This window comes from Lutjanus erythropterus, chromosome 3 (genome assembly GCF_056507025.1).
Source record: "Lutjanus erythropterus isolate fLutEry1 chromosome 3, fLutEry1.hap2, whole genome shotgun sequence".
Taxonomy (NCBI): Eukaryota; Metazoa; Chordata; class Actinopteri; order Lutjaniformes; family Lutjanidae; genus Lutjanus; species Lutjanus erythropterus.
The window spans coordinates 4,520,484-4,547,334 of record NC_139319.1 but is presented as its reverse complement, the minus strand read 5'-3'; the positions used below and the strand labels follow the sequence as shown (position 1 = coordinate 4,547,334).

General features: G+C 39.4%; 2 protein-coding genes across 2 annotated transcripts; both read right to left on the bottom strand.

The window, feature by feature from the left end:
• Positions 1–2,989: 2,989 nt before the first annotated feature.
• Positions 2,990–13,089, bottom strand: LOC146329482 (B-cell receptor CD22-like). Its single transcript, XM_084714756.1, has 10 exons — positions 13,020–13,089; positions 10,782–11,123; positions 10,444–10,677; positions 8,201–8,470; positions 6,150–6,419; positions 5,658–5,918; positions 4,796–4,880; positions 4,633–4,693; positions 4,068–4,240; positions 2,990–3,934 (listed from the first exon to the last, which is right to left on the bottom strand). Exons 1-10 carry the CDS (start codon positions 13,087–13,089, stop codon positions 3,868–3,870), a joined length of 1,833 nt encoding a protein of 610 aa, XP_084570882.1. The 3' UTR covers positions 2,990–3,867.
• A 763-nt stretch (positions 13,090–13,852) lies between these two features.
• On the bottom strand, positions 13,853–25,835 carry LOC146329481 (cell adhesion molecule CEACAM5-like). Its single transcript, XM_084714431.1, has 14 exons — positions 25,760–25,835; positions 23,664–24,020; positions 23,310–23,534; positions 22,918–23,187; positions 22,515–22,772; positions 22,160–22,417; positions 21,801–22,058; positions 21,442–21,699; positions 21,083–21,340; positions 19,882–20,142; positions 19,024–19,105; positions 18,853–18,913; positions 15,710–15,897; positions 13,853–13,874 (listed from the first exon to the last, which is right to left on the bottom strand). The coding sequence occupies exons 1-14, from the start codon at positions 25,812–25,814 to the stop codon at positions 13,853–13,855; spliced, it is 2,811 nt and encodes a 936-aa protein (XP_084570557.1). The 5' UTR covers positions 25,815–25,835.
• Between the last annotated feature and the right edge of the window lie 1,016 nt (positions 25,836–26,851).

Here is a 26,851-nt window from a genome sequence, read left to right as displayed (position 1 = left end):
TTCACTCCGCTGTCAGGTTGCTGCTGTTTGCAGAGAAATGCAGAACACTGAGGTGTGAGAGACTCGCAGACTTATTAACCAAACATCAACATGTGACACACTGACTCAGATTTGGTATTTACACACAATGGTGATGATGCTGATTATGAAAAGTAGTTTTAAAGACTTTTTCATGAGGTTCAGTTGGGTGTTCTCCAGTTAAATGGGGATAAAAAGGAAGAGGAAACAAGCAAAAACACAAAAACTTATACCGATTGTTGGCAATTTGGGTGAACTGACCCTTTAAAGCCAACAGTGGAGGGAGCACTCAGAGAGATGAGGCCTGCATGTGCAACACTTAAACCTCCCCACTAGAGGGCAGTGAAACATCAGAGATACTGAATCAGGACCCTGAAACATCATTTTGACATCCATCACTGATTGTCACATCAGTTTTACACTCACTTTATTTTCACTTTATATAATATTATATATCTAACAATATTATATATTGAACTATTTGCATTTTAAATTGCTTGTCCTTGACTTTTAATTCTTTAAACATTAGAGGATCACATTACCCTGTCTGGATCCATCTATAAGAGTTCATAAATCCACTCTTTAAAGCTACTGTGTGTAAAACACTGGCAATACATGTTTGAGTGAACATAAAATCAGTTAATGTAATTAAACTGGCCAAAAAGAAAAAACAAAAAAGAAATAATACAGAAATGATAAAATATTGGGAAAACTCAAGTATGTCTCTGTATTAACACCTAGATTATCAAATGGACATTCTGCTCCAACACTTGGGATGTGATGAGAAAAAACACTTTGTTACCAAGTCGATGCCAAAATTTTGAAAACATGATGGTGCTCGTTTTTTAACAGTCCCAGAGCCACCAGAGATGCAATTCTTCTGGACATGACAGTGACAGCATAGACATGTACAAGTCCTGCAGGAGAAGAACCCCTACCAGCACTGAACTACAACAACTACATGTGTAAGACTGCAACATGTGCAGCCACAGCAACAGCTCTGCTTTGACTTTAACATGCTCTCCTGACAGTGATTTGTGGCAGACTCATTAAATCTCCCCCTCAGTCTTTAGTCCTAGAACCTCAGAGTTTTTATTTCAGGAGGAAAACACAAACAAATGCTTAATTTTATTTTTGTTTTTTCCAGGGTATCAAATTAGATATTGATCTTCACTAGTATTGATATTGACTACTAAATTTCTGGTATCATGATATCCCTATCCAAATCATCCAATTATTATTATTGTAATAGAAATCTGTTGTAGTTGGTTTTTAACAAAAGTAGCGGACCTGTTCGACCAGGTAAGAGGCTGAGAAAATGACAACCACACCACTGACATTAGAAAAATATTAGTTCATCTTAATTAAATAATTGACAACGATTAAAATGGAAGTCCAAGGGGGAGGCGGACACAGCATGGCAGTACTGGGCGTCGGGGCTGGATCATCTGTGGGCTTCACCTCAGGAAAGCACACCATGCATTTGAACTACACTCTCTCTCAGGGAGGATTCAACTGTGCACAGCAATCACGGCAGACTACACTGCAGACCCACTGGAAACTCACGCCAACACGGCAATTCACACTCAGTACACACAAGAGAGAGTCCACCCAGTTTTTCCCCCCTACTGTCTTCCTACTCTGCCGCTGTTCCCCACTGCCGGACTACTAAAATGCCCCCCCTTACCCTTAAACAACTACAACACTTGAAAGATAAAAAGAAATGAAACTTAAGTGGTGGAGCAAGCAGCGGTGGGCCGAAAGCTGTCTGTGGCTGGGAAGCGGTAGCAGGCGGCTCACTCTCGGCTAACTTCCCCGCCTAGCTACCTAAAGGAGGCAACCAGCCTCCCCTCCAAACACTGGAACCGCTCTCCTACCTTCCTTTCTTCACTGCCAGTGACACTATAAGTCGCGAACGGCCCCCACCCCCCCGGAAAGTCAGCGCTGGGCTCAAACACACTGGGTGTCCAAACAATTCCGCTCCCCAGAGAGACTGAAACAACCCTAGCCTCTCTCTTTTGTTAGTTTTACTCTTTCCCGTGGGTCCCAGGCAATGCTAACCACCCACAGGTGAGCTCACTCCACCCATATGAAGCCAGACTGCCCCCTCTCACATAGCACAACACTGCCCCCATAAACAACACTACACTACATTATTATGATTTTTTGTTGTTGTTGTTTTAAGTAAGAAGTTCTGTATTGCAATTTCACTTATAAATGATCAGATTATTACCTGTTTGCTGATATAGAACTAAAGTGATAATTCCAAGACTAGGATTTATTTCAGTCTTGTTCACGTAAAAATATTTGTCTACCAACTGTCTCCCTCCCCTAAACACAAAATGACACAGATGAGGTGCTGATACAAGAAAAACAAAAAACAAAACAAAAACTTAAAGTCACTACGTCTCACATTCAAACACTCCTAGGAACAGCCTAATGGCACCTTATAGTGCTGCAAGGCTTAGTTCAGTTTATTTTATTCAACAAAGGATCAAATACACTAGCAAAATTACCAGCATATGAAGGTTTGGATTCATGTGAGGTTGAAGAAACAGCAAATGCAGGAATGCTGCCAGGCACCAGCAGTATGTCCAACCATCGGTTGATTGTTGGCTTATCCATTGTGCTGTCAATCTAAATGCAGTTTACAACTTTCTTCTACTGTTGTTAATGTATATTAGTCAAATCAATCTGCACAAGGGCTGCAATTTTCAGAATTTTCCATCCCATCTAGGTCACAGGCCACTGATTTGATCTTGTGAGGAATTCACAACTTGGTGCATATGGAAAAAAAAACAAAAAAAAACAGGGAGGTGACAGCTCCACCTAGCTCGCCACTTTCAGGGTGCCTGTCTGGCAACAATGTTCAAATTATTGAGCCAAAACAGGGTTTGGTATAATGCAATGTTAACTTCATCATAAAATCTATAGTCAGAATTATATTCTCCTGCTTGAGGCAGGCACAATCCATTAGAACAGCTCATATCAGCCTCTGCATTTGATATTAGTACATACTTTATGTACATAATAGAGCATTCTCTTGCTTTCATGAATGTATGTAAAGTACATGATTTCCTTCACATTTGGGAATACATAATTGATGCACAGTAGAGATGATGAAGCGCAACCATACTTTGATAGACTGCAAGTCAAACAGTTCTGTAAATATATCAGACGTAGTGGTTGGGTGTGCAGATTTGTATTTTGTAGAAGACTGGACTACTGGCCTCGGTGGAGATCTGCACTCTCTGACTTCCCTTTTAGTATTTACAATTTAATGCATGAAGTTATGAAATACTTTACACATTCCTCAAAGCTGACCAATGGAGAGTAAAAAAGAAATAAGCTGAACACTGGCTGATGTTATATCTGTACAGTTATATAAAACTATATAATAAGCTGTATAAAGCTACTGCAAGGAGTTTTTAACTTGTTATGAAACAGTCCAGATTTATTCTTGTTGCTTTTATATGACCTACTTAAACAAATGAGATCTTCTGTGAAAAGATTGGCTATTTCTGTATAGTTATTCTTAATGGTTGCCACCAGGTTGGATTCTCTGTTAAATCAGATGAAACGAGCCTGTTTATATTTTCCCAGGCAGAGTCACAGTGAGTTGCACATTAGCCAGTTAAAAAGAAGCAGGATTTTATTTCTAATGTTATTTTTTGTGGTTGTTACTGTGGAAACACTACTGCTTTTGTCCACAGGGGCCTGAAAGTTCATTGTAGTAACTTTAAGATTAATTATTGACTATTTTACATTCTTGGTCCATCCTGAGACATTTTTATACAGAAAAAATGGAGATATATAGAAACATCAGACTAAATGCAATGTTTGTTGTGCTCATTGGGTTTTGTTGACTGCGCTGTACAATGCAGATGGATCCTCTCCAGTTTCCTGACCTATGGTTCTGAGAAAAAACGATACAGTATGAAATTTGAACAGTGACAAGAATAAAAGCAGAGCTAGAATATGCAAAAACTCTAACCCTGACATTTTAATCTTGCACTGAGGATCATGTTCCTGTGTGGAGAGCTGCTCACCTCGGGGCAGTACTGGTCCTGTTGAATTTGACAGCAGCGTACTCGCAGACTTCTTGTTGCTCCATGTGTCTGAGAGGCTGAGCTGCTCTGATGTTGGAGTAGAGAGGATCTGTCTGGTTCTTGGAGAAGTGGATGCTGGCATACTGAACGTCATCCTGCTCCTCTGGCTGTCTCTGATCAGGTAAACATGGAAAACATTACTTTCAGCTGGACATTTAACAAGAGTAGATCTTTTAGTTGAATAATGCATTCTTGTAGACAATTGCAACTAAGATGGAAAAGCTCAAAGAAACAGCAGCTGTGCTAATAATGGAACAAATATTCCTGCTTCACCAACATGCTGCTGTATGACATGAAAGCAATACATGAGGAAAGGACAACAGAAAAGAATCTGAGGTAGCCTGATATAAATTAATTTATTTGAAGAGGAACTTGAAAAGAGCATCCCAAAGTCCTTCTGGTGAGTTTTCTAGAAGCATTTAAACAGTGAGTGACTCAGCACACTGACTGAGAAATTAGGATGGGTTTTCTTTTCTCCTAGAATTACATATGTAATTATTCTCACCTGCTCCCTGTTGTCTGGTGTCTCTTCAGCATCAGAAGATTCCTCAGAAGTTCTCTTTTTTCTGGTTAGGACAATTAATTTAAACAAAAATGAAATGAAATAAATTACTTCTGATTTTCAGTGATTTAAAATCCAATGATTCAGTTAAAACAGAACTGCTCACCTGATCCACAGGAACACAAAGAGAGATATGATAACCAGGAGAACAACAACAGGGATTGTTACCACAGCTGCTAGTTTCTCTGCTCCTGAGAAATAGTGATGAAAAGAAAACATAATTAATTAATTAATTAGGTGATTACAGCATGTTTGGACAAATTGGTCAAATATAGTGATTTATGATGAAACAATTAAAAAATCTGTCCAGGACCAAAATGGATGTGTGTGTATTATATCCAATATTAGTTTCCTGCTAAACACATGAGGAATATTTGTCAGCCTGTGTACACAGCGACTTTGATATTTTAGAGTTTCTAAAATGTAATTATGGTATATCAGCTGATTTTTTTATATATATGCATATATGTATATAATATTTGACAAAAAACATTTTGATTTTATTTCCAGTATCATGCTGTACCTGATGCATTTCATCAGAGCATAACACTACACTACTGCCAATAAAACAATCTATTCTAATATGTTTGAAAATGATCATAAGCATATGGTGAATGTTCTTAAAAGGCTTTGCAAGCATGTGATATACTGGTATACAGTTTGGTGTAGTTACAGAATTGTGAGTGGTTAAAATAAGACCATTAGCAACAGAGTAAGCAGCTGCTGTGACAGAGAAAACTCTGTGTGTGTTCCAGCCTCTGTGCCATGCCCTGAAAATATTCACACTTAGTGATTTTGTAAAAAAGAAAAAAAAAGTTTTTCAGTGTGTACCATCATCCCAGTGATTCACTCTCTGACAGTGAGAAGTCACAAAAGAAGGTCTGATACTGATGAAAAGTTTTCAAATCCACCTTCCCTGCATTACATCTCATGGTGTATTATGACCTCAGCTGAATGCAAAAACTTACCTGCCACAATGATCAGATGTGAGGTGGAGTTACGACGTCCTATTGGGTTCTGGGCTTCACAGTAATAATTCCCACTGTGTTCAGCTCTGAAGTCGGTGATGGTGAAGTTCTGTCCTGATGCTTTTGGTGAGTCTTCATTCTCCTTGTACCAACTGTACTTAGCTTTGGGGTTAGCATCACTGCTACAGGTCAGAGTCACTGAACTGCCCTCCTCTATCTCACCAGAGGGACTCACTGACACAGAAGGAAGTTTTGGAGCATCTGGAGGAGATCAAATAAATGAACAAAAATAAGAATAGATCTCTCTGGTGCAATGTGTTGAAATGAGTGACATTTTTGAGTGGAAGCATCTGAAACTTATGAGGTACTTTTGTGACTGGCAGCAGGCAGAGCTGAAGAAAGAAGGTATGATTAACAAAATAGTTTTCTAGGTCATATAGCTCAAAATATTTTCAACTGTATGTTGCTTTCTAGTGAAATTGTTTCACTCACATTTCACATTAATAGATTTGTATTCAGATGTCCTCCTGTCCAGCTTGTTTTCAGCTGTGCAGTTATACTCTCCAGAGTCAGATGGCTGGATGGACCTGAAGACAAGCTGCAATTTTTTACTGAGAGGATGAAGGTATGGATTGTCATTCCTCTTGTACCAGGTGTAATTAGCTGCTGGATTAGCATCACTGCTACAGGTCAGATTCACTAAACTGCCCTCCACTATCTCACCAGAGGGACTCACTGACACAGAGGGATCCCTTGGAGCATCTGGAGGAAAAAACATGATGCTTTTAGGATATTTGTTTTACAGTGGCACTGGACAGTGAAATGTACAATATGAAGACTGAATAACACACATAATGTAAGAATCTAATATTAGTCATAAAGTAGGTGGTAGAGCTTCTTAGCAAAACACATTAAAAAGCTGGTCACTGTCTTGTTACCTTGGGCAAAAAATGTTAACATATTCAAAGTTAGACATCAGTCATGACCTGATGTCCTGAGGCCACAAAAAGTTACTCTGTGGCCACCAAATATTCCATGTAGATGCCCCCTGATGGCCAACAGAGAGCCTTCACCAATACAACATCACAGTTTAGCAAACATCCTGAATCCTTCATACCTTTTACCTCATAAAAACAGTGAACTTTAGAATTAATTACTGGCTAGCTACCCATATGTTGGGGCTGCTGAAGTCATGGCCTACTAAGCTTACTCAAACTACTAACAGAAGAAGCAGAATCACAAATGATGGAAAAATGACACAGCAGCAAAAATTTAGGAGTGAATCGAAGCAGTGAGTTGAAGCAGCTAGAAACAACACATCAACAGACATCATGCATGGCGGTGTGTGCTGCTAATATCAACAACACAAGTGTCACAATAAAGGAAGGCTGTGTTGAGTTGCATTCATGTGAGGATGTGGCCCTTTCTTGCCTTTATGTGCGGCTATTATAGTTATATTTCGGTTGCTGTGTGTGACTTGCATGTATTATATCTAAATTGCTTATTGTGTTTACATGTAATTATGGCTGTTTACATTGAAGTGGGTTGTTTAATCATTGCATCCACTGTGTTACATTCTGGTGTGTTGTATGTAGTTTTTGTTGTGTTGACATGCCCACAGCCATCAGCAACAGGCAGCACACCTGTGTGGAGACAATCAAGTAGGCAGGGAAAAAGAAATAAAAGAGGTGACAGAAGAGGAATCGACAGTGAGAGAGAGTCAGAAGCAGATGGGAGCAAAGTCTTGTGAGATAGAGGCCAAAATTTTTCTTAATTTGACGATCTACATGAAGCCTGGACAGCTAGAGGCAGCTGTCCAGACAGTGCAGCAGTGTAAGTGTGTGGCAGCCATAGAGAGGACAGTGGTGCAGCGTAGTTTGGTACTGTGTGGACCAACAGAGCCAGCTGTCAGCGAAACAGGAGGACTGGCGGTTGGATTTAGAGAGGACTGGGTGTAATAAAAGAAGAGATTTATCTTGTACTTTGTATTTATTGGACTTTTATCTTTTAACCCACTTAACACCAGATCTGCTTTTATTATTGATTATTTTGCCCCATTATTTTATTGCAATGTGCACCATTTTTGCAGAATCATTTGTAAATAAATTATTCAGTTTTGAGTCTGGCCGTGGCTAATTTCTACTGCTCATTTCAGTTGGGACAAAAGTGCATACAGAGGAGTTCTAGGCTCCCACCTGGATGGAGATGTCAGACAACACAGAAAAATTTACTCCTCCAAATTTACATTTGGGCCACCAATAATGTACTTTAACAACCGGATTTAGAGAGCGAATACACAGTAAAGGAGAAATGAGACTTTCATGTCCTTTAAGGAGAAAATTCTTCATAATTGTCTGTACATTCTTCAAACAGACTGCAGATGCTGTGATAAACATTCATTCTGTAGAACTACAGCAACAGACTGTAAAACAAACAGAGCTGAACAAAGTGATTGATCAGCAAAACAACTGAAAGAGTAATAAATGTTTAAAGAGATGTCAGTAGTAGCATGATGCTTTTCAAATTAACTGTGTTTTACTCACATATCACGTTAATAGAGATATCCTCAGATCTTCTCTTTCCCAGATCGTTCTCAGCTTCACAGTAATACTCTCCAGATTCAGAGGACTGGATTGAGCTGAAGAAAAGCTGTGGTCCTTTACGGAGAGAATGAAGGTCTGGATTTTCATTCCTCTTGTACCAGGTGTAATTAGCTGCCGGGTTAGCATCACTGCTACAGGTCAGATTCACTGAACTGCCCTCCACTATCTCACCAGAGGGACTCACTGACACGGTGGAGGCCTTTGGACCATCTGGAAAAGATGAATTAACACAGATTTTTATGAGATGAGATACATCACAGGATCTGAGGCCTTGTGATGACCAAGATGGCCTGAATCCCCTGAAGGATGCAGTAAATATAAATGACACAGATGCTGGGGCATCTGGAGGAGAAAACATGATCACATTTAACAATTAATATCAATATCTGTATTGGCTGTGGGGGTCCATGGAAGGTACATATGAAACAACAACCTGGCTGCTCTTACTTTTAAATCAAAGTGAAAACCTAAAGCACATCACAATTGCAGATATAAAAAACTTCATCAGTGCTGAAGACAGGAGAAATGATACTAATTCACTGTCTTTGGATACTTAGTATTTCATATTTTGTAGACTGACAAAAAAGTTCAAACTTGGACCAGTTTTCATCTAAAGGATCAATATTTCTTGATAACAAATTAACTAAGGAAAGCATCAACTAAATATAATAAAGGGAATTTCTGTGATGCTCTGTAGTTTTTTTTTTTTCTAGTAAATAAAATCCACTTTTACATGAAGTTAATATTAAGTACAACGCGTCAAAGGCTGCATCAGATGGTGTTCTGTAAACTCACACACTAGAGGAGAGAGGAAGTCCTCATGTCCGTCTACAGCACAGTAAAAGGTGTCTCCAGGATTTATCGGGTCTGGGTAAAAAAAACTTTTTTTTTCCTCCAGTTTTTGTCCATTCTTGTACCAGATGTAGAGATGATGATCAGGCAGCTGACACTTGTTGTGACATGTCAGCTCAGTCCAGGTAGAATACTGGTTGTCTGTTGATCTCCTCACATGTATTCTGAGCTGTGGATCTGTGATGAATGGACATACAAATATTGTTTTATAGGCAACTGTCAACATACACCCAAACAGATACACACTCAGATAGTAATGTTTCATATATATTAAATACTTCCAGTGAAAATGTTACCTGTGACTGACAGAGAGAGTCCAGGTGAACCAAAAAATTTCCCACCTTCTTGGTTTGTTGTGAATCTGAACTTGTACTTAGCTGAGTCGGTCTCTCTCAGGTGTGTTATTCTCAGAGTGCAGATGTTGTTGTTATTACAGATATACTGCACACGACCTGAATACTCTGGGTCTGTTTTCAGATCCACAAATTCATTTCCATTGTGTTTAGTAAACCAGAATGTTTTCTCCACTATGGTGTCTTGGTAATTTATTCTGGATGGGTATGTGTAGGAGCACCGTATGTCGACTGTTGATCCTTTCAACGCACAGATCTCAGTGGAACTGTAAGTCACTCCCCAGCCCTTCTGTTCATGTACCCCTGTAACACAAAGCACATTGTTAGTCACAATCAATATTAATGACTTCAGTTAATCAGTCAGAGGTGGACTATACAACCTGGACAAGCTTTAAAGTCATCAGACCAATTATTTTCATTAAAAAATCATAATTCTATCCAACTCAAACTGAAGTGAAACAGGAAATTTCACCATGTGTTTTTAATATTTTAATATTGCTGGGTCACAGGAATATGAATTACTTCTGGGTGTTCTATCTTTCTCAGAGCACTGAAGTGTGTGAAACTGTTTACAGCAATTATGATAGAAAGATAAAAGCTGAAAACATCACAGAGTTCAAAGAACAAGGAACAAAATAATCATCTTTAGTGTTTCCAAATTCATTCAGAAAAGTGTGAACTAATGATAAGAGAAAATAATCAGTAAATTTCTATCATGATCAGCACCAGTTTTTTGTGATCAAAAAAATTTACAAACTCTGAAGACTTGATGACAGATCTTGTTTTGTTAAACTTCCAGTGTGAGCTGTTATTTTACAACAGAGTTTTGCAGTGAAGGCAGAGAATATGAGACATTCATCAGTTTCAGCATAATGTCTCAGCAAATATCAGAGTTACATGCAATCAAGGTACAGTTCAAAAGGTTAAGGGCTATGTGCACTAAGTGGTGTTTCAGTGGAAAACTGTAAGTAAACTCACACACTGCAGGAGAGCGGGAGTTCTCATGTCCTTCCACAGCACAGGAATAGCTGTCTCCAGAATAAACTTTGTCTGAATATAATTCAGATGTTTTCCCTCGAACGCTGCGTCCATTCTTGTACCAGATGTAGTTTGGATGACCAGGAAGACGACAACTGCTGTGACACTTCAGCTCTGCCCGGATATAAGACTGGCCCGGGTAGACCCATAATCTGCTCACCTGCACCTGTAGATCTGAATATGTGAACAGAGAACAGAAGTTTTCAGTTTAGACTGAACTGTCTGAATTAATAAATATTCAGACTAAATGTTACCTGATGAATGAAATGAAATGAAACTGCTACCTGTGACAGACAAAGTGACTCCAGGTGAACCAGTATAACTTCCACCTTCTTGGTTTGTTGTGAATCTGAACTTGTACTCAGCTGAGTCTCTCTCTCTCAGGTCTGTGATTCTCAGAGTGCAGATGTTGTTTCTAAAGATATACTGCACACGACCTGAATACTCTGGGTCGGTTCTCAGATCGACATAAAAACCACTGCTCGCTTTCGTAAACCAGATTTTATTCTCAATTGTCTTTAGTGTGGATGGGTATCTGTTGCTGATGTCCACTGTTGATCCTTTGAAGGCACAGATCTCAGAACTGTAAGTCACTCTCCAGTCATTCTGACCCTGTACCACTGTAACAAAGAGGACATCAGGAGTCACAATGAAAATAAATGGTTTCAATTTACAACCAGTAAATAGTAATAAGTGGATTAATCTAATTCTGGGTCAAGGTAACCTGAACAAGCTTTAAAATCTTCAATTATCAGACCCATTATTGTCAGAAAAAGTTCTTAATCATGCATTTATATACATATATACTTTACTCAGGTCTCAGGACTCATATTTTATCACTGCTGGGACAGAGGAATATTTGACCTCCGGGCGTTTCTACTTTGGTCCATTCATTCTGAATATTGCCAACAAAATTTCAGAAAAATGAGTCTAATGTGTCAACAAAAATGTCCTCCACACAGAAAATGAATAAAACAAATTTTACTCACTTTACTTACTAGAGTAGAAGAGCAGTTCATCTCTGTGTACACTGAGACAGGACAACATCTAGTCTTAAAGGAAAAATTCAGCACTTTTTATGTGTCTGTCCAGTCAGTGCTGATGGTAAATATAGTAAGCTGAAACAATCAATTTCTCACTGCTATATTGACCAAGAAAGCTGAATACTCCTGCTGCAAAAGCTGTTGTTCTTTTTGCAACTAGCAATGTCATGGTGATGTCATTGGTATTGAAGAAAAACTACAGACTATTTCAGTTTAAAACTTCTCTACCTCTGGGAAGGCAAGGAGGGCCTAGTAGTTACATAACCTCCACCTACTAGTTGAAAATGCACAAGCTGGATTCAATCTGACAACAGTATAGTGACACACACACACACACACACACACACACACACACACACACACACAAAAGAATCTGCATAACTTATATCTGTATAATACAGTGTTCGCTGCAGCCACTATAGTCACCATGGCTGCTTCCTTGGTTGCCTAGGCCATGAGTTTGGTAGCCCCGCCTCCTCCACTATGTAGGTGCCGACTGTTGAGGGCGACAAGTGTCCAACATTGTTGTACAGTTTATCTGATGATACACAGCAACATGTATGTAGGCATCAGAATGTTATCCATCCTGATACATGCAGGCAGCCTGCAAGTTGGAGAACTCTGCAGCAAACACTGAGTAATTTACTGTCACCATCAACACTGACTGGACATCCACATGAAAAGTGGTGAGTTTTCCCTTTAAGGTGCAGTCAAGAGGAATGTGCTGGACCTGTGAGCTTTAATGCAGTTTTCTGACCAGGATAGGAGGAGAAATATTAATGATAGTCTAGTAGGAGAGTCTGTGCTTTTCTTGGTTAGTTTCACTCTGTAGTCAAGTTGCTGCTGAGTCAAGCGTGAAAACTAAAAATAAAAGCAGAACAATGAGGTGTCTCAAACTGCTATGATATATAGAAAAGAAAAAAGAAAAGAAAAGCATCTGTCACCACCACTCTGAGGTCAGACAATAGAGGAACTAGTAGGCTTTGGTGCAGATGTATGATAACAAGAGTTAGTTTGCAGTGAGTTCACTGTGATAAAAGTAGCTGCAGACAGAAACTAGCTGTCTACCACATGACTTGGTACTTCTGCAACTTGTAGAACGAATTAAACAGGGCAATGGGTATTCAAGAACAGTTTTGAATGAAACCCACAAGATTCTCAGTTTACAACATGTAAAAGTACTTAGCACACAGCTACTTCAGGCAAAAGACAAGAACAAAAGCATTTGGCTAACAAAAAACAAGATCTTACTAATATCCATTACAAATATCACAAAACAAACAAAAATTATAATTGAAAAATCTGTGGATTTTCAACATCTGTACACAAAACCAATGTTATGAGCATTTCAGTTTTCCTTTCACACAACTCTGATCCACTTATTTCCCCAAGTGCGTTTTATCTCACTAAGTCCCACATTTTCCCAGATTCTCCTCTTTTGATGCAATGAATGTAACTGTAGATATACAGTACCTGACACAGAGAGAAGGGAGACAACAAATCCACTCGCTGCTGCACTTAAAGTCATAGCTGCTCCTTTCATCTCTCTGTGAGGCTTCAGAGACAATAAAACATGTCAGCAGATAAAATAATAATGTACACAGGAGGTAAACTATCAATTTTACCTACACTTAAGAAGGACGTCGTCTTTATAGATGCCTTTCTTCCGTAGTCAGTGAGCAGAACACAGATGTCAGGCTCGTAAAAGAGGGTGTTTCATTTCCTTCCTCTTTATATGATTAACATAAACTGAGCCCAATGGTGATGTTGTGAACACCCACATCATCATAAAGTTGTGTTTTACAAACTATAAGCTCAGTAAAAGAGAATACGAAACTACTGTTATGGTTTGTTGATACCAAACCTCTGTTGCAGCCAACGTCCCACTGACACAAGACCATTCAAAAAGAGGAAAACAGTAGCAGTACAGGATGCAAAAAGTGACATGCTGAGCACGATGTTTATTCTATGGACTGAGAAAAACTGAAAAAAGTGAATTACAAAACTTTGATAATGCAGATATCAGGGTGTAAATCATATGTTAACATTTACATTTTGTAACTAAAATTCTGACTCTGTACCACTGCACATCTGACACTTCACTTCTTTTGATTGTTTATACTGACACATGCTCTCTACAGTTAATCTCTATGTGCACTGAGGCAGGATGTCACACAGTCTGTAGGTGTAATGAAGGAACAGGAATGCATTAAACCTGTGAACCATGAGGCCGTTTTACAAAACGGGATGAAAATCAGAGTATTAATTATAAGAGAGCATGACATGTCGGTTTGTTTCCTCTCTGTTCACTCTGCGGTCAGGTCGCTGCTGTTTGCAGAGAAATGCAGAACATTGAGGTGTGAAAAACTCTTGTCTGTTAGTGTAACACGTGACACAGATAATGAAGAGGACTGGTCAGATCTGGCACGAACACAGTGGCGAAATAATGACAGAGAAAAGGAAGAAACAAATCCACTTGCTGCTGCAGTTAAACCCAGAGCTGCTCCTCTCATCTCTCCGTGAGGCTTTAGAGACAATAAAACATGTCAACAGATGAAATGACGCACAGAGGAAGTAAACTTTATCAGTCACATCAAAACAATTCTACTTACACTGAAGAAGGACATTGTCTTTAACGATGCCTTTCTTCTGTGGTCAGTGAGCAGAATACGGATGTTAAGCTGTTAAATGGCAAGACCTCCTATGTCTTTACATCAACAATTTTTTAACAATGCATTTTGTAACTCAGAAGTTCTGACCCTGTATTGCTGTACCACTGCACATCTGAAACTGCACTCACTCCTTTAGACTGTAAATATTGACACATGCCCTCTGCAGTTAATGTTCATATGCACTGGGGCAAGATGTCACAGTCTGCAGATGCAGTGAAATGCACTGGCTGTGTGTTTTCTAAGTTTGCTTCGTATCTGTTCACCCTGTAGTCAGGTTGCTGAGGAAATGCAGAGTAATGAGGTGTGGGAAACTCACAGGCCTATTAGTTTTAAGCAAACATGAACTTGTGACACACATTGTAAAAGTTAGTTTTAATTACATTGGCTTGTTACAGTGGTCCAGCTGGATAAATTATGTGTAAATACATCATTATATATAATATATGCATTATAATATTTAATTACAGTCTAATTAATGTAAACTTAATATTTCTTTGGCATGTGTCCACCTATTCCAAACATAAAATGACTCAGGTGAGGTGCTGGTACAAGGGGAAAAAAAAAATCTAAGTTACTATGTCTCACATTCAAAGGCTCACAAATGGTCACAAATCTATTGAGCTGTCCATCCACATGCAGTTTACTACTTCCTTCCACTGTGGTATATGTACATTGGTCAAATCAATCTGCATGATGGGCTGCAATTTCCAGGATTTTTCATCCCATCCAGATTACAATCCATTGCTTTGAACTTGTCAGGAATTGACAGCTCTGTATATAAAAATGGAACGTGAGGGGACAGCTCCACCTACCTTGCCACTTTCAGGGTGTTTCTGTCTGGTAGCAGCATTGACTGGCTTTGCAGCTACCTGTATCTGTAACTGAATCTGCCTGCTTGTGCCGTCTTTCTGCCCAATTTTCATTAACCCATAACTTGTTAATGTTCAACATTATTGAGCCAAAACACAACACTTGCAAAGTGCAATGTTAACGTCTTAGGAAACTTCATAGTCAATTTAACATTCTCCTGCCCGAGGCATCAGGATTGGCAATCCATTGGAACAGCTTATACACCTTACTGTTCACAGAGAAACATAGATGGATTTTTGCTTTTTGCTACATGGAAATGCAACATTATGTTCATAATGTTCATGATCAGCTGTTCACCAAGATGGTGAACAGGTGTAACAATAAAGTAGACTAGAGATTCCTCTTTCTGTGTTCTTTGGGGAGTTTGTTGACCGTACTGTACAATGCAGCTGGATTTTCCACAGGTTCCTGATGTCTGGTTCTAGGAGGAAAAAAAATTACATTAAGGGATTCTGAAGTTATAGGTATCAATGAAAAAGATACAAACAACCCAACAGTAATCACAAAGCAGGTGAAAACAGTGAAATGGAAAAAGTGACCTAAACATCAATCAGTTTCTATCTGTAATTTGAGCCTAACAGATTAATTAACAGCTTAATTCTTACGTGAGGAGCTGCTCACCTCCAGGCTGTACTAGCACTGTTTAATGTTACAGCAGCATACTCGACCATCTCTTCCTCCTCCCTCCTCTTTTCTTTGTATCTTCGTGGCTGAGCTAGGCTGATGTTTGAGTAGATAGGATCAGCCTGGGTTCTAGAGAAGTGGACAGTGGCATAGTGAAAATCATCCTGCTCGTCTGCTTGTAGTATCTATGAAAATTGGATGAAAAAGATAAATTATTTATTTGTATTTATTCATTCATGCTTTCATTCATTCATTCATTCATGTGTAGATGGCCATCTCACAGAACTTCATCGTGGCTCAGGAAGCATGTCAGACTGTGTACTGTGGCAAGACCCCAAACTGCTGGTGTCAATGTGTGAACATGACATGTAGTTGTAGCTAAATAAATCTATTATGTGTAAAGATGGTGGATTTTAGTCAAAGAAAAAATAAATCAACTAGAGGCTTGTATGGGAAACCAATGCTGTTTGTGTTGTCTTATTTACTGGGTACTAAGCAGATGTTTTAACTTATATAGCCCAATTTCCAATTAAACCAGTGTTGAATTTTGGTAAAACTTTGGCAAATCCTGTCCTCATCCCAGGTCATCAAATAGACATATTTGTTATGCCCCTAAGTGTCTCCTACTGATACACAAGGAAACCTATTGTGTCTGTGGGAGACAGTGCCAGAAAGCCTTGGTAATACAGAGATAACTTTAGGAAACAACTGCAATTTCATTAGGTTTAGGTGCCAAAACTACTTGGTTAAGCTCAGGAAAAGACTGCTCTTTGAGTTACAATAAGTACATTATATTACATGTTACCTGACTTAAGATTTTAGAGAAGCTTGACCTTGGTTTCACACAGGACACAAACCCCAACCTACCCTCACTCCCTAAATACCTCCAAATGTATTTATAGTAGCCCATCCCAATGTTGCATTGTGCCTTTGCTTTCCAGCTGCCTGAATTTGACACTGAACCTGCCTCCACCACCACCTTATGCCACCTTATGTCTGCCCAATTTTTGTTAACCCATGAACTGTGTCTGAACTGCCTCTGTTTGGACTTGCTACCCTTACCTGTATATCTGTCAACATTTTACTCATCAATCACTGAACTACTCCTGTCTTTGGTTGTCTGCATTTTGGTCCTTTTCCTTGCTGCCTCATACACAATCGCCTGACAGGTTGCTTAGCTTCCTGACAATAAACAACTTCCTAATGAAATAACAGGAGCAAATCAGAAAAATGGTTGGGTAGGAGTGCTTCCTGGACTCATCTGCATTTGCATGCACTGCATTTGTTTGAGGTACTAGGAACAAATCAAGAGAGTGCCATGACGTTTTCACGGGTTCTCTGGCTTCCTCCCACAGTCCAAAGACATGCAGCATAATAAAGACAAACAACCATTCACTCTCACATTCACACCTATGGGCAATTTAGAGTCACCAATGTGTCAGCCCTGCAATGAACCGGCAACTTGTCCAGCGTGTACCCTGCCTCTTGCCCAATGTTAGCTGGGATATAGGCTCCAGCCCCCTGCACCTGCTTCTGCCATGCTCACTCCGCAGATCAGCTGTCACAGCAGTTGATCCAAGAGATGAAGAATACAAGAAAATAAAAATGGGTGATTATGACAGTGATGGCGATATGCTGTTCATTGTGTAGACAGGAGGAAACTATAAAGAACCAGATGATATGGAAAAAGAATGCCTGCAGAGAGAGACTAAATGGGCTGACAGAGAGAGGGGAAACTTCTGTGGAAACTAGAGACCGAGCTGGAGGCTGAAGAGCACAGACTACTTGCCGCTGCAGATATGTAAACTGTAATGCCACAAGCACAGACCTGTAGAGCTGCTGCTATGAGTGTGACTTGGTTACCCCAGGATCTTTGTATAATGTCACATGCAGTCTACATTACTAATCATCCAGAGCTTCCAGCTGCAATGAGTGATAGTGTCCTGCGGACCCTCTTTTCAGAAGATTTGGACATGAACAAAGAAACAAAGAAATTTTTGAAGCACTCAAGATAATATTTCACCAAAATCTCACAAAAGATGCAAGGATAGCACTTTTGGGTCTAACACCGGGGGGCACTGATGGAAAAGCAAAATAATACCTTGTACCAATATTAACAACAGCAGCAATAAAATGCATCACAATTAAGTGGTTAAAACCTGACCCTCCAACATATAATATGTGGGCTGAGAAGGTATGGGAAATTTAACAGATGGAACAGATAACATACTCCTTGAAACTCCAAAAACAAATATTTATCAAAAGATGGAGCCCTGCTGTTGCCATACTTAAATAGTGAAGTGATCGAAATCTGCCTACATATTCTACAGTACATATGTATCTTCACCTTCTTACCTGACTCAACTCTTGATGCATACACATACACTCATGCCACTGTATACACTCACATGCAATTTCCCACCCTGACCTTTACCCTTTTTCTTTTACTTATCCATTTATTAACTCCTTTCAATCTTTTAGTATTTTTGTTCACCATTCCTTTTTATGTTTGTTTATTTTGTTTTTATAATTTATACTTTTGTTGTATTTCAAAATTAATACTATCAGCTGGGATGTGTTGTTTTAATCTGTTATTGTTTGCCTATAAGTCACATACACATAGCTGAAAAAAAAAAATAGAAAAAATAACAGCATTGAGAATGAAAATGATTGTATAACTTACTGGAACTGAAATAAAAACTAACTAAGGCAACTACTGTTTACAATATGTAGCCTTTACATACACACCACACCAAATTTGAAATCTTTAGGAAAGTGAAGTTTGGTTTCAGTAAAGTCTGAGCCAAACAGCTGATTTGAAGAGTGATACAAAGGGAGGCAGAAAACAGGCGCAGAGCAGTAAAAGGCTGCTGGCAAAGTAAAGCAGTGAAAAAAAAAATCTAAATTTAGCAGAAACTTGAAAGGACATTGATATTTTTTGGTAGGCATTTACTTATTTGTGGTCATCTATTGAAAGTAATGCACCGACTATGCCCAAGCATGTCATACAAGATCACTTCAAAATAACTTAAGTATCCTTTAAGTTGACCTGGAAGCTAGAGAAACTAGCAGTCACAACTGAACTTGAAATTCAGAATGGGTTTTCTTTTGCACTGGAGTATTTAACTCTACCTCCTCACCTGTTCACTGTTGTCAGGTCTGTTTCCAGGCTCAGACGGTTGCTTGAAGACCCGCTTCTTTCTGGTGAGGAGAATTAATTTTAAAATTAAACTAAAAGCCTCCACTCACTGCTATGAAATGACTTAATTTCAAAGTACTTCATAAAAAGTTATTAAAACAGAATTGCTCACATGATCCTTAGTAAGACAGGAATGAGTATGATAGTGAGGAAAAAAACAGGAACTGTGAAAGCAGCTATTAATTTCCATGCTCCTAGAAAACAGGGATCACAATTAATTGACAATTAATTAGGGTGTGACAGGAAGTTACCCAATAAAGTAAAATGATTTGATAAACACATTCTTGCACGTAAATATATTTTCTTTTGAGAACAGTCAAGAATTAAGGCATTCCTAAGAGACCATCCACTTTGACATCAGTGATCCTGATCAGGGTAGCAAGATGAGCAAATCTGCAGCTAAAAGTTCTTACATTTCAGGATATTTAACCCCCACAGTGTCCAGGGTCTGTCCTATGACTTTCGGAAGGTCAGTTGTGCCCAGACAAACTTAAGTCTTTATGGCCTACAAAGTCTCATCTTGCTCTTAAAGTAAAAGTTGCATGATCATGGGAATGAACACATTAAAGGCACTGGTAGATAATTTCCCACCCACACTCTGGTAGCTCTGCCTGACTGGCTGGTATTTGTTGCCTCTACTGGTTAGGTTGGTTATTCAAGCTATTTTGCATGGTTATAATCACAGGTGAGTCTTGAGATTTTGTCTTGCCCTTTAGTGTGGCCTTGAGCACAAAAGGAATGAAAACCACTTATCTAGCTCATCTTGTTTTCCCTGGAAAACATACTCATGAGCTGGCCAGAATGCAGAGAGCCCAAGACCCCATTTGGGAACCACTGACAACAGATATGAACTTTTTATGGACACCAACTTCTTATTATGGGTACGGGAGTTTTACACGATGGTCAATACACATATAGGGTAGTGAAATCTGATCCAAATGGTGCAGAATAACTTCCGATGGTAGCTTACTTGTTACAACTGTCAGATGTAAGGTGGCGCTATGACGTCCTCTTTTGTTCTGTGCTTCACAGTAGTAATTTCCACTGTGTTCAGGTCTGATGTTAGTGATGGTGAAGATCTGTCCTGAAGCTTCTGGTGAGTCTCCATTCTCCTTGTACCAGGTATAATTAGATGCTGGGTTAGCATTACTGCTACAGGTCAGATTCACTGTATTACCCTCCATTATTTCATTAGATGGACTCACTGACACTGTGGGAAGCTTTGGAGCATCTTGGGGATAGAATAGATAAAGAGATAATTGATTAAATGTTAGTGTTCTGTTTAGTAAATTAACGTATCAGTTTATGCTATGCATTTTGTAAGCTGTCTGGATAAAGCTCCTGTGTGTAGAAATCATCAATCAACTGCTAATAGTATTGGTATAGTATGGTGGGTGTGGGATAAAAATAGAAAAAATATATAATCATTTATATTTATGTTGAGGTAGTTGCAATTCTTTACACTACAACCAGTTCTCAATAGTTTAAAAAGAAATTAACTTACTAACCACCAGAGCATGTGAGCAGAGTGGAGCAGTGAGAATCTCTGCTCCTCGCTCACAGAGCTGTTCAACCCCCCACCAAAGCTGCACCAGGCCAGTCCACTCATTATTGCTCCACACTCAACTCAGATTTCATCCCGCCCTGCTCAAATCGCTTATTCCATACACATGTATACACGCACCAATAAAGCTTCTATGGTTCACTGCAGGCTTTGGATTTAAAATTCCAACATCATAGAACCACCAGCATCTGAGGGGAAAAGTCCTCACCGTTTTTCAACTCAGTCTATATAACGACTAAACGGTGTGCAATATTCATGTTTTTGTATTAAGGCAGCAGGATCATTTCATCAGTTTCATTCAATTTTCATCAGTGAGCATGTTTCAGACTACAGCAGACAGTAAACTGAGCACACATGGAGGAGATGAAGTGAGAGAGACAGCTCTGGACTGTTTATCAACAGGACAGTTCAAAATAGCGTGAGTGTCTGTGCAAGGGATACTTGGGCATATGTCAGACTTGTGGTGTGAGCGATATAAGCGAAACTGGAGCAGGAGAAAAGGCGATGCTCCATCCTTTTAAAAGCGCAGCTGCTCTGCACTCCATCCAACCATCCCCTGCTCGCGCTCACATGCTCTGTTAACCACATGCAATTGTTTTGTACTTACACTCAACATTTATAAAGATGGATGAAGAGTTGTGTCCATGTTGGTTCTCAGACTTGCAGTAGTAGATCCCTCTGTCCTCAGAGTTGATAGAGGTGAAATTATAAATACTTTCTCGTCCTTGAAGCAGTTTTTGGTTCTTCTTGTACCAGGTGTAATTAGCTGTTGGGTTAGCATCACTGTTGCAGGTCAGACTCACTGAACTGCCCTCCATTATTTCACCAGTGGGACTCACTGACACAGAGGGAAGCTTTGGGGAATCTGGGGGAAAATAATATGGAATCACATTCAATTCATTTCAGCATGCATGATTCTGAAGGACTTTTGTGTCATGAAAAAGAGAACAGTCTCATATGACTCACAATGGATATTTATAAAGATGGATGAAGAGTTGTGTCCATATTGGTTCTCAGACTTGCAGTAGTAGGTCCCTCTGTCCTCAGAGCTGATGGAGGTGAAATTATAAATGCTTTCTCGTCCTTGAAGCAGTGTTTGGTTCTTCTTGTACCAGGTGTAATTAGCTGTTGGGTTAGCATCACTGTTGCAGGTCAGACTCACTGAATTGCCCTCCATTATTTCACCAGAGGGACTCACTGACACAGAGGGAAGCTTTGGGGAATCTGGGGGACAATAATATGGAATCACATTCAATTCATTTCAGCATGCATGATTCTGAAGGACTTTTGTGTCATGAAAAAGAGAACAGTCTCATATGACTCACAATGGACATTTATAAAGATGGATGAAGAGTTGTGTCCATATTGGTTCTCAGACTTGCAGTAGTAGGTCCCTCTGTCCTCAGAGCTGATGGAGGTGAAATTATAAATGCTTTCTCGTCCTTGAAGCAGTGTTTGGTTCTTCTTGTACCAGGTGTAATTAGCTGTTGGGTTAGCATCACTGTTGCAGGTCAGACTCACTGAACTGCCCTCCATTATTTCACCAGTGGGACTCACTGACACAGAGGGAAGCTTTGGGGAATCTGGGGGAAAATAATATGGAATCACATTCAATTCATTTCAGCATGCATGATTCTGAAGGACTTTTGTGTCATGAAAAAGAGAACAGTCTCATGTGACTCACAATGGACATTTATAAAGATGGATGAAGAGTTGTGTCCATATTGGTTCTCAGACTTGCAGTAGTAGGTCCCTCTGTCCTCAGAGTTGATGGAGGTGAAATTATAAATGCTTTCTTGTCCTTGAAGCAGTGTTTGGTTCTTCTTGTACCAGGTGTAATTAGCTGTTGGGTTAGCATCACTGCTACAGGTCAGGTTCACTGAACTGCCCTCCACTATCTCACCAGAGGGACTCACTGACACAAAGGGAATCTTAGGAGCATCTGGAGGACAAAATATACAGACACATTCCATTATCATTAACATGATTTTGAAGGACGCTTGAAGCACAAAAAATAGAATGGACTAGAAATAACTTACACATGACATTTATAAGGAGTAATGAAGAGTTGATCTGTCCATATTTATTCTCAGACTTGCAGTGGTAGTTTCCTCTGTCCTCAGAGCTGATGGAACTGAAATAGTAACTTCCCCCTGAGACTTCAAAGAGTTTTTTGTCCTTGTACCAGGTGTAATTAGCTGCTGGGTTAGCATCACTGCTACAGGTCAGATTCACTGAACTGCCCTCCTCTGTCTCACCAGAGGGACTCACTAATACAGAGGCAGACTTTGGAGCATCTGGTAGAGATTTAGTAATATAAATTGACAATTAATAGATGACAAACCATGGTTTTGTGATTGTACCACTGATGGTTGATCACAAAGCAAGCCTAAAGATGCTGATAGTCATCAGCCAAATGTCTTTTCAAATTAGCTCACTCACATTTCACATCAATAAAGATCGGTTCAGAGGCTCTCTTTGCCACCAAATTCTCTATCGTACAGATATACTGTCCAGAGTCAGAGGACTGGATGGAACGGAAGACAAGCAGGGGTTCATTACTCAGAGACTGAAGATCTGGATTTTCCTTCTTCTTGTGCCAAGTATACGTAACTGCTGGGTTAGCATCACTACTACAGGTGACACTTACTGAACTGCCCTCCATTAACTCACCAGTGGGACACACTGACACAGAGGGAACCTTTGGAATATCTGGAGAGGGAAATATGAACATAAATTAATTTTAGTATGAAAACGTATCTGCCAGAATCTTTCTGACACTACCATTAGAGAGTACATGACATTCAGAGATTTGCAAATCATAAACAGCCTACCTATAATGGCATGAAACGGTTTGCTGCGGTGACTTTCATGTCCTTTAATAGCGCAGGAATAGTTGCCGCTAACCTTAACAAAGACTGTAGGAGAAGCTGTTCCTTCATCCATTTTCTGACCATTTTTGTACCAGACATATGAAGATTGATCAGGTACATTACACCTGCTGTGACACTCTAACTGGGTTGATGATCTCCCCAACTGCACCTGGAGGTCTGGATATGCTAAGAAAGAACAGAAATGTAATTTCAAACGAGACTATCAAAGTACAAGCATGCAGACATACAGAGATTCACAGTAGTGTTTCCTAGACGCTGAACATTGAGAGCCAACTATTCTAATAAAAATGTTACCTGTGACAGACAAATTGACTCCAGGTATACCAGTATAAAATCCACCTTCTTGGTTTGTTATGAACCTGAACTTGTACACAGCTGAGTCACTCTCTTTCAGGTCTGTGATTCTCAGAGCGCACATGCTGTTATTACACTGAAAATGCAGCCGACCTGTGTAGTCTGGATCTCTGGACAGATCCTCAGGTGCATAATTCATCCCTTTAGTAAACCATAATGTTTTATAAACTTTGGTGTCACGGTCATTTATTCTGGATGGGTATGTGTAGTTGCTGTGTATGTCCATTGTCGATCCTTTTAAGCCACAGATTAGAGTAGAGGGGTAAGTCACTCCCCACTCATCTGGACCCTGTACAACTGTAACAAAGAGCACAGGAGACACAGTTAAATTTTATGGAGGCGATAAGGAACTAGAATAGTTTGACCAATCAGCTGTCTGAAGACCGAGATCAGTTGATTAAATGAGTCAAGTCTGGTGTGCTGTTACTTGGTTGGAAAGAAAACCTGCAGCCACACCGGCCCCCTTGTGGACCAGTTTGACATGCCTGCTGTAAATCAAACCAGACCAAGACCACCTGAAAAGGTGGGTCTCGGTGTGGTTCCAAATGGACTCTGATGAGGTTTGTTTGAGAGGTAAAACCAAACGAACCAACCACAGGATTTTATGATGGCAGATGGGATTTTAGAACAAAAGCGAAACTACTAATAAATCCATCTGCTGATTGTTAAATCTGTTCAGGAGGCAATCGTATAATTGATAAGACATGTATAGCCTATATTTTTTGAAATTCATTTAGCAACAGATTACCGAATAACTTCACTACGCAGACATTTTCCCTGACAAACAGGCCAAGGGCTGTTAAAACTGCTGTGCTTGTATCCTACTCCACGTGCTTTGTCAGATTAAAAAGTGTGTGACAGTGATCCCACAGTTACAACCATCTGTAATACACATGAAAAAGTCAGGTAAAGGGCAGATGCGGCGCCTCTCTCTCTCTGTATGAGGAAAACAAAAAGTGCTTTCTTGCCAATGCTTTCTTTTAATTCTTTTCTTCTCCTCCCAACACTTCTGTAAATGCAACATATAAAGACGTACAGTAGGTCTGGCAGACAGTGCTGCAGCACGCTGTCTCTATGTGGACATTATGCACATGCGAGCAACAGCAGGTCAGTGAGGTGCGGACGGTGTCCTGTAAGTAACAAGATGCTTCCTTTAGTCCCTTTCTATCTGTCAGTCATTAATCATAACATGCTGTGATTTTCTAGATAATGTGTATACCTGGTTATTTCTTTGTAAGCATAAAAGTGCAGCATAAACCAGTCACTCACTGGAATGTAATTTTCTCACATGGGTCCCAACAACGCACTGATGAGGCAGGATGACAATCACCAAAACTGTCCAATCCACAAGTTAGATGTCAGCCTGTAAAACCGCATGTTTCCACCTCTTGGTTCGTTTGTAAAAAGTCAACGTGAACATGAACCACAACAGGACTAAAATGCAAAAATGTTTCTTTTGGTCCAGACCAAATGAACCAAACTACAGGTATGAAAACGCCCTAAAAATCCAGGAAGAGGTGACAAGCATATAAAATGAAAATTAGCTGTTTGTCTATGTTTACAGACACATCATTGCAATGTAAAGCACAGAAATGTAGACCAACATCCAGGCCTCACAGATAATGAAAGTTTATATCACATCAACACTTTTGGCCATATTCACTTCTTCCCTTTCTCGCACCCATCCAGAGCATGCTCTCTGCTGTAAGTGTGCTGCATCTCACTTGAGTGGGTAATACCAACCACTATTTATGTGCACAGCGTTTCATTACATGTTTTCCAATCAAAATCACAACTAAGGATGCTGGTGTCTAAATCTGTACTGAAAGGAAAGGGGCAGGGCAAACAGCAAAATTAGCTGGGGCAGTATGGGTGGTGCATCAGGGTCACTGTGGCCACAGGGCATATCCTTTTTTTAAGGAGCATATAGCCAAACTAGAAATGTGATTCTGGATTTCATTTATTTTTGTATAATTCTAATTCTGCTTGCTCTAAGTGACTAAATGCCTTACAGTGCAAATGTAAATATATATTACCTGGCACAGAGAGAAGGAAGATAACAAATCCACTTGCTGCTTCTTTTAAACTCATGGCTGCTCCTCTCACCTTAGTGAAACTTCAGAAAAATTAAAACACATCAGCAAATCAATAATGTATGCAAGACAAGTAAATCATATAAAAAATCTGTTTATAACAGAAAAATGTCTTTAAAGATAATGTCCCTCTGTTCAGCACAGAAAACAGAAGCTGTTAAACTAGATAAGACTTCCTCCTTTTCATTATCAATATGTATGAAGTTAATGGACTTCTTAATATTGATTATTTAAGAATGATACTAGTTTTGTGGGCTGTTAGCAGAGGTGTAAGTAACAGATTACATTTACTCTTGTTACTGTAATGTGTCTTATTTCTGTGTACTTCTACTAGTGTTGGATGACTGAGCAAATGAGTAATGGCAATTAAGTTCATGACAGTTGATTTTTGAGGGGCAATTTTTTTTTCGTTAATTTATTTTGATAACTTAATGGTCTGCCTCTGAAGAACATATGGGAGCCATTTTGGGCTGAGAGTTGGCAGTGGAAAAATTTTAATGAATCACCCATCCCCTAACTTGTACTTGTATTTAATTTTTCTTTCAATCACAAGTATTGTTTGCTACATTTCAAGTCACAATCATAACAGAGGAAGAACAAAAATTAATTGAAGAATTAAATAATGGAACAAAAGAAATAAGTTATATCAGTAGCTGAAGGCTGAAGAAGGGCAGAGCTCCATGTCAAGAGAGATGCCTCTGCATTCAGCTGTCACTCAATAACACCTGCAGCTCACTGGGCAGTGTTGTGTTGTCTCTGTGCCGTTGTGATGCTTACTCTGCTGTTAAAATAGCAGGTTATATCGTTTATGTAGCCTAATAATGCTCGTTGCACCCACAACCCATCCAAAAAGAGATGTTTTTGTTTATTATTTGAAATTGTCTAATGTCTGAGTTTTGTCCTTTTTTGGTTAAACAAAGAAAGGCCACACTGAGGAATGGCGTTGTAAATTTCTAATTAATAATCAGTAATAAAGTATAGTACAACTGGTTACAGCTCTACCAGGTGGTGATGTTAGTGGAATAGTGATACAAA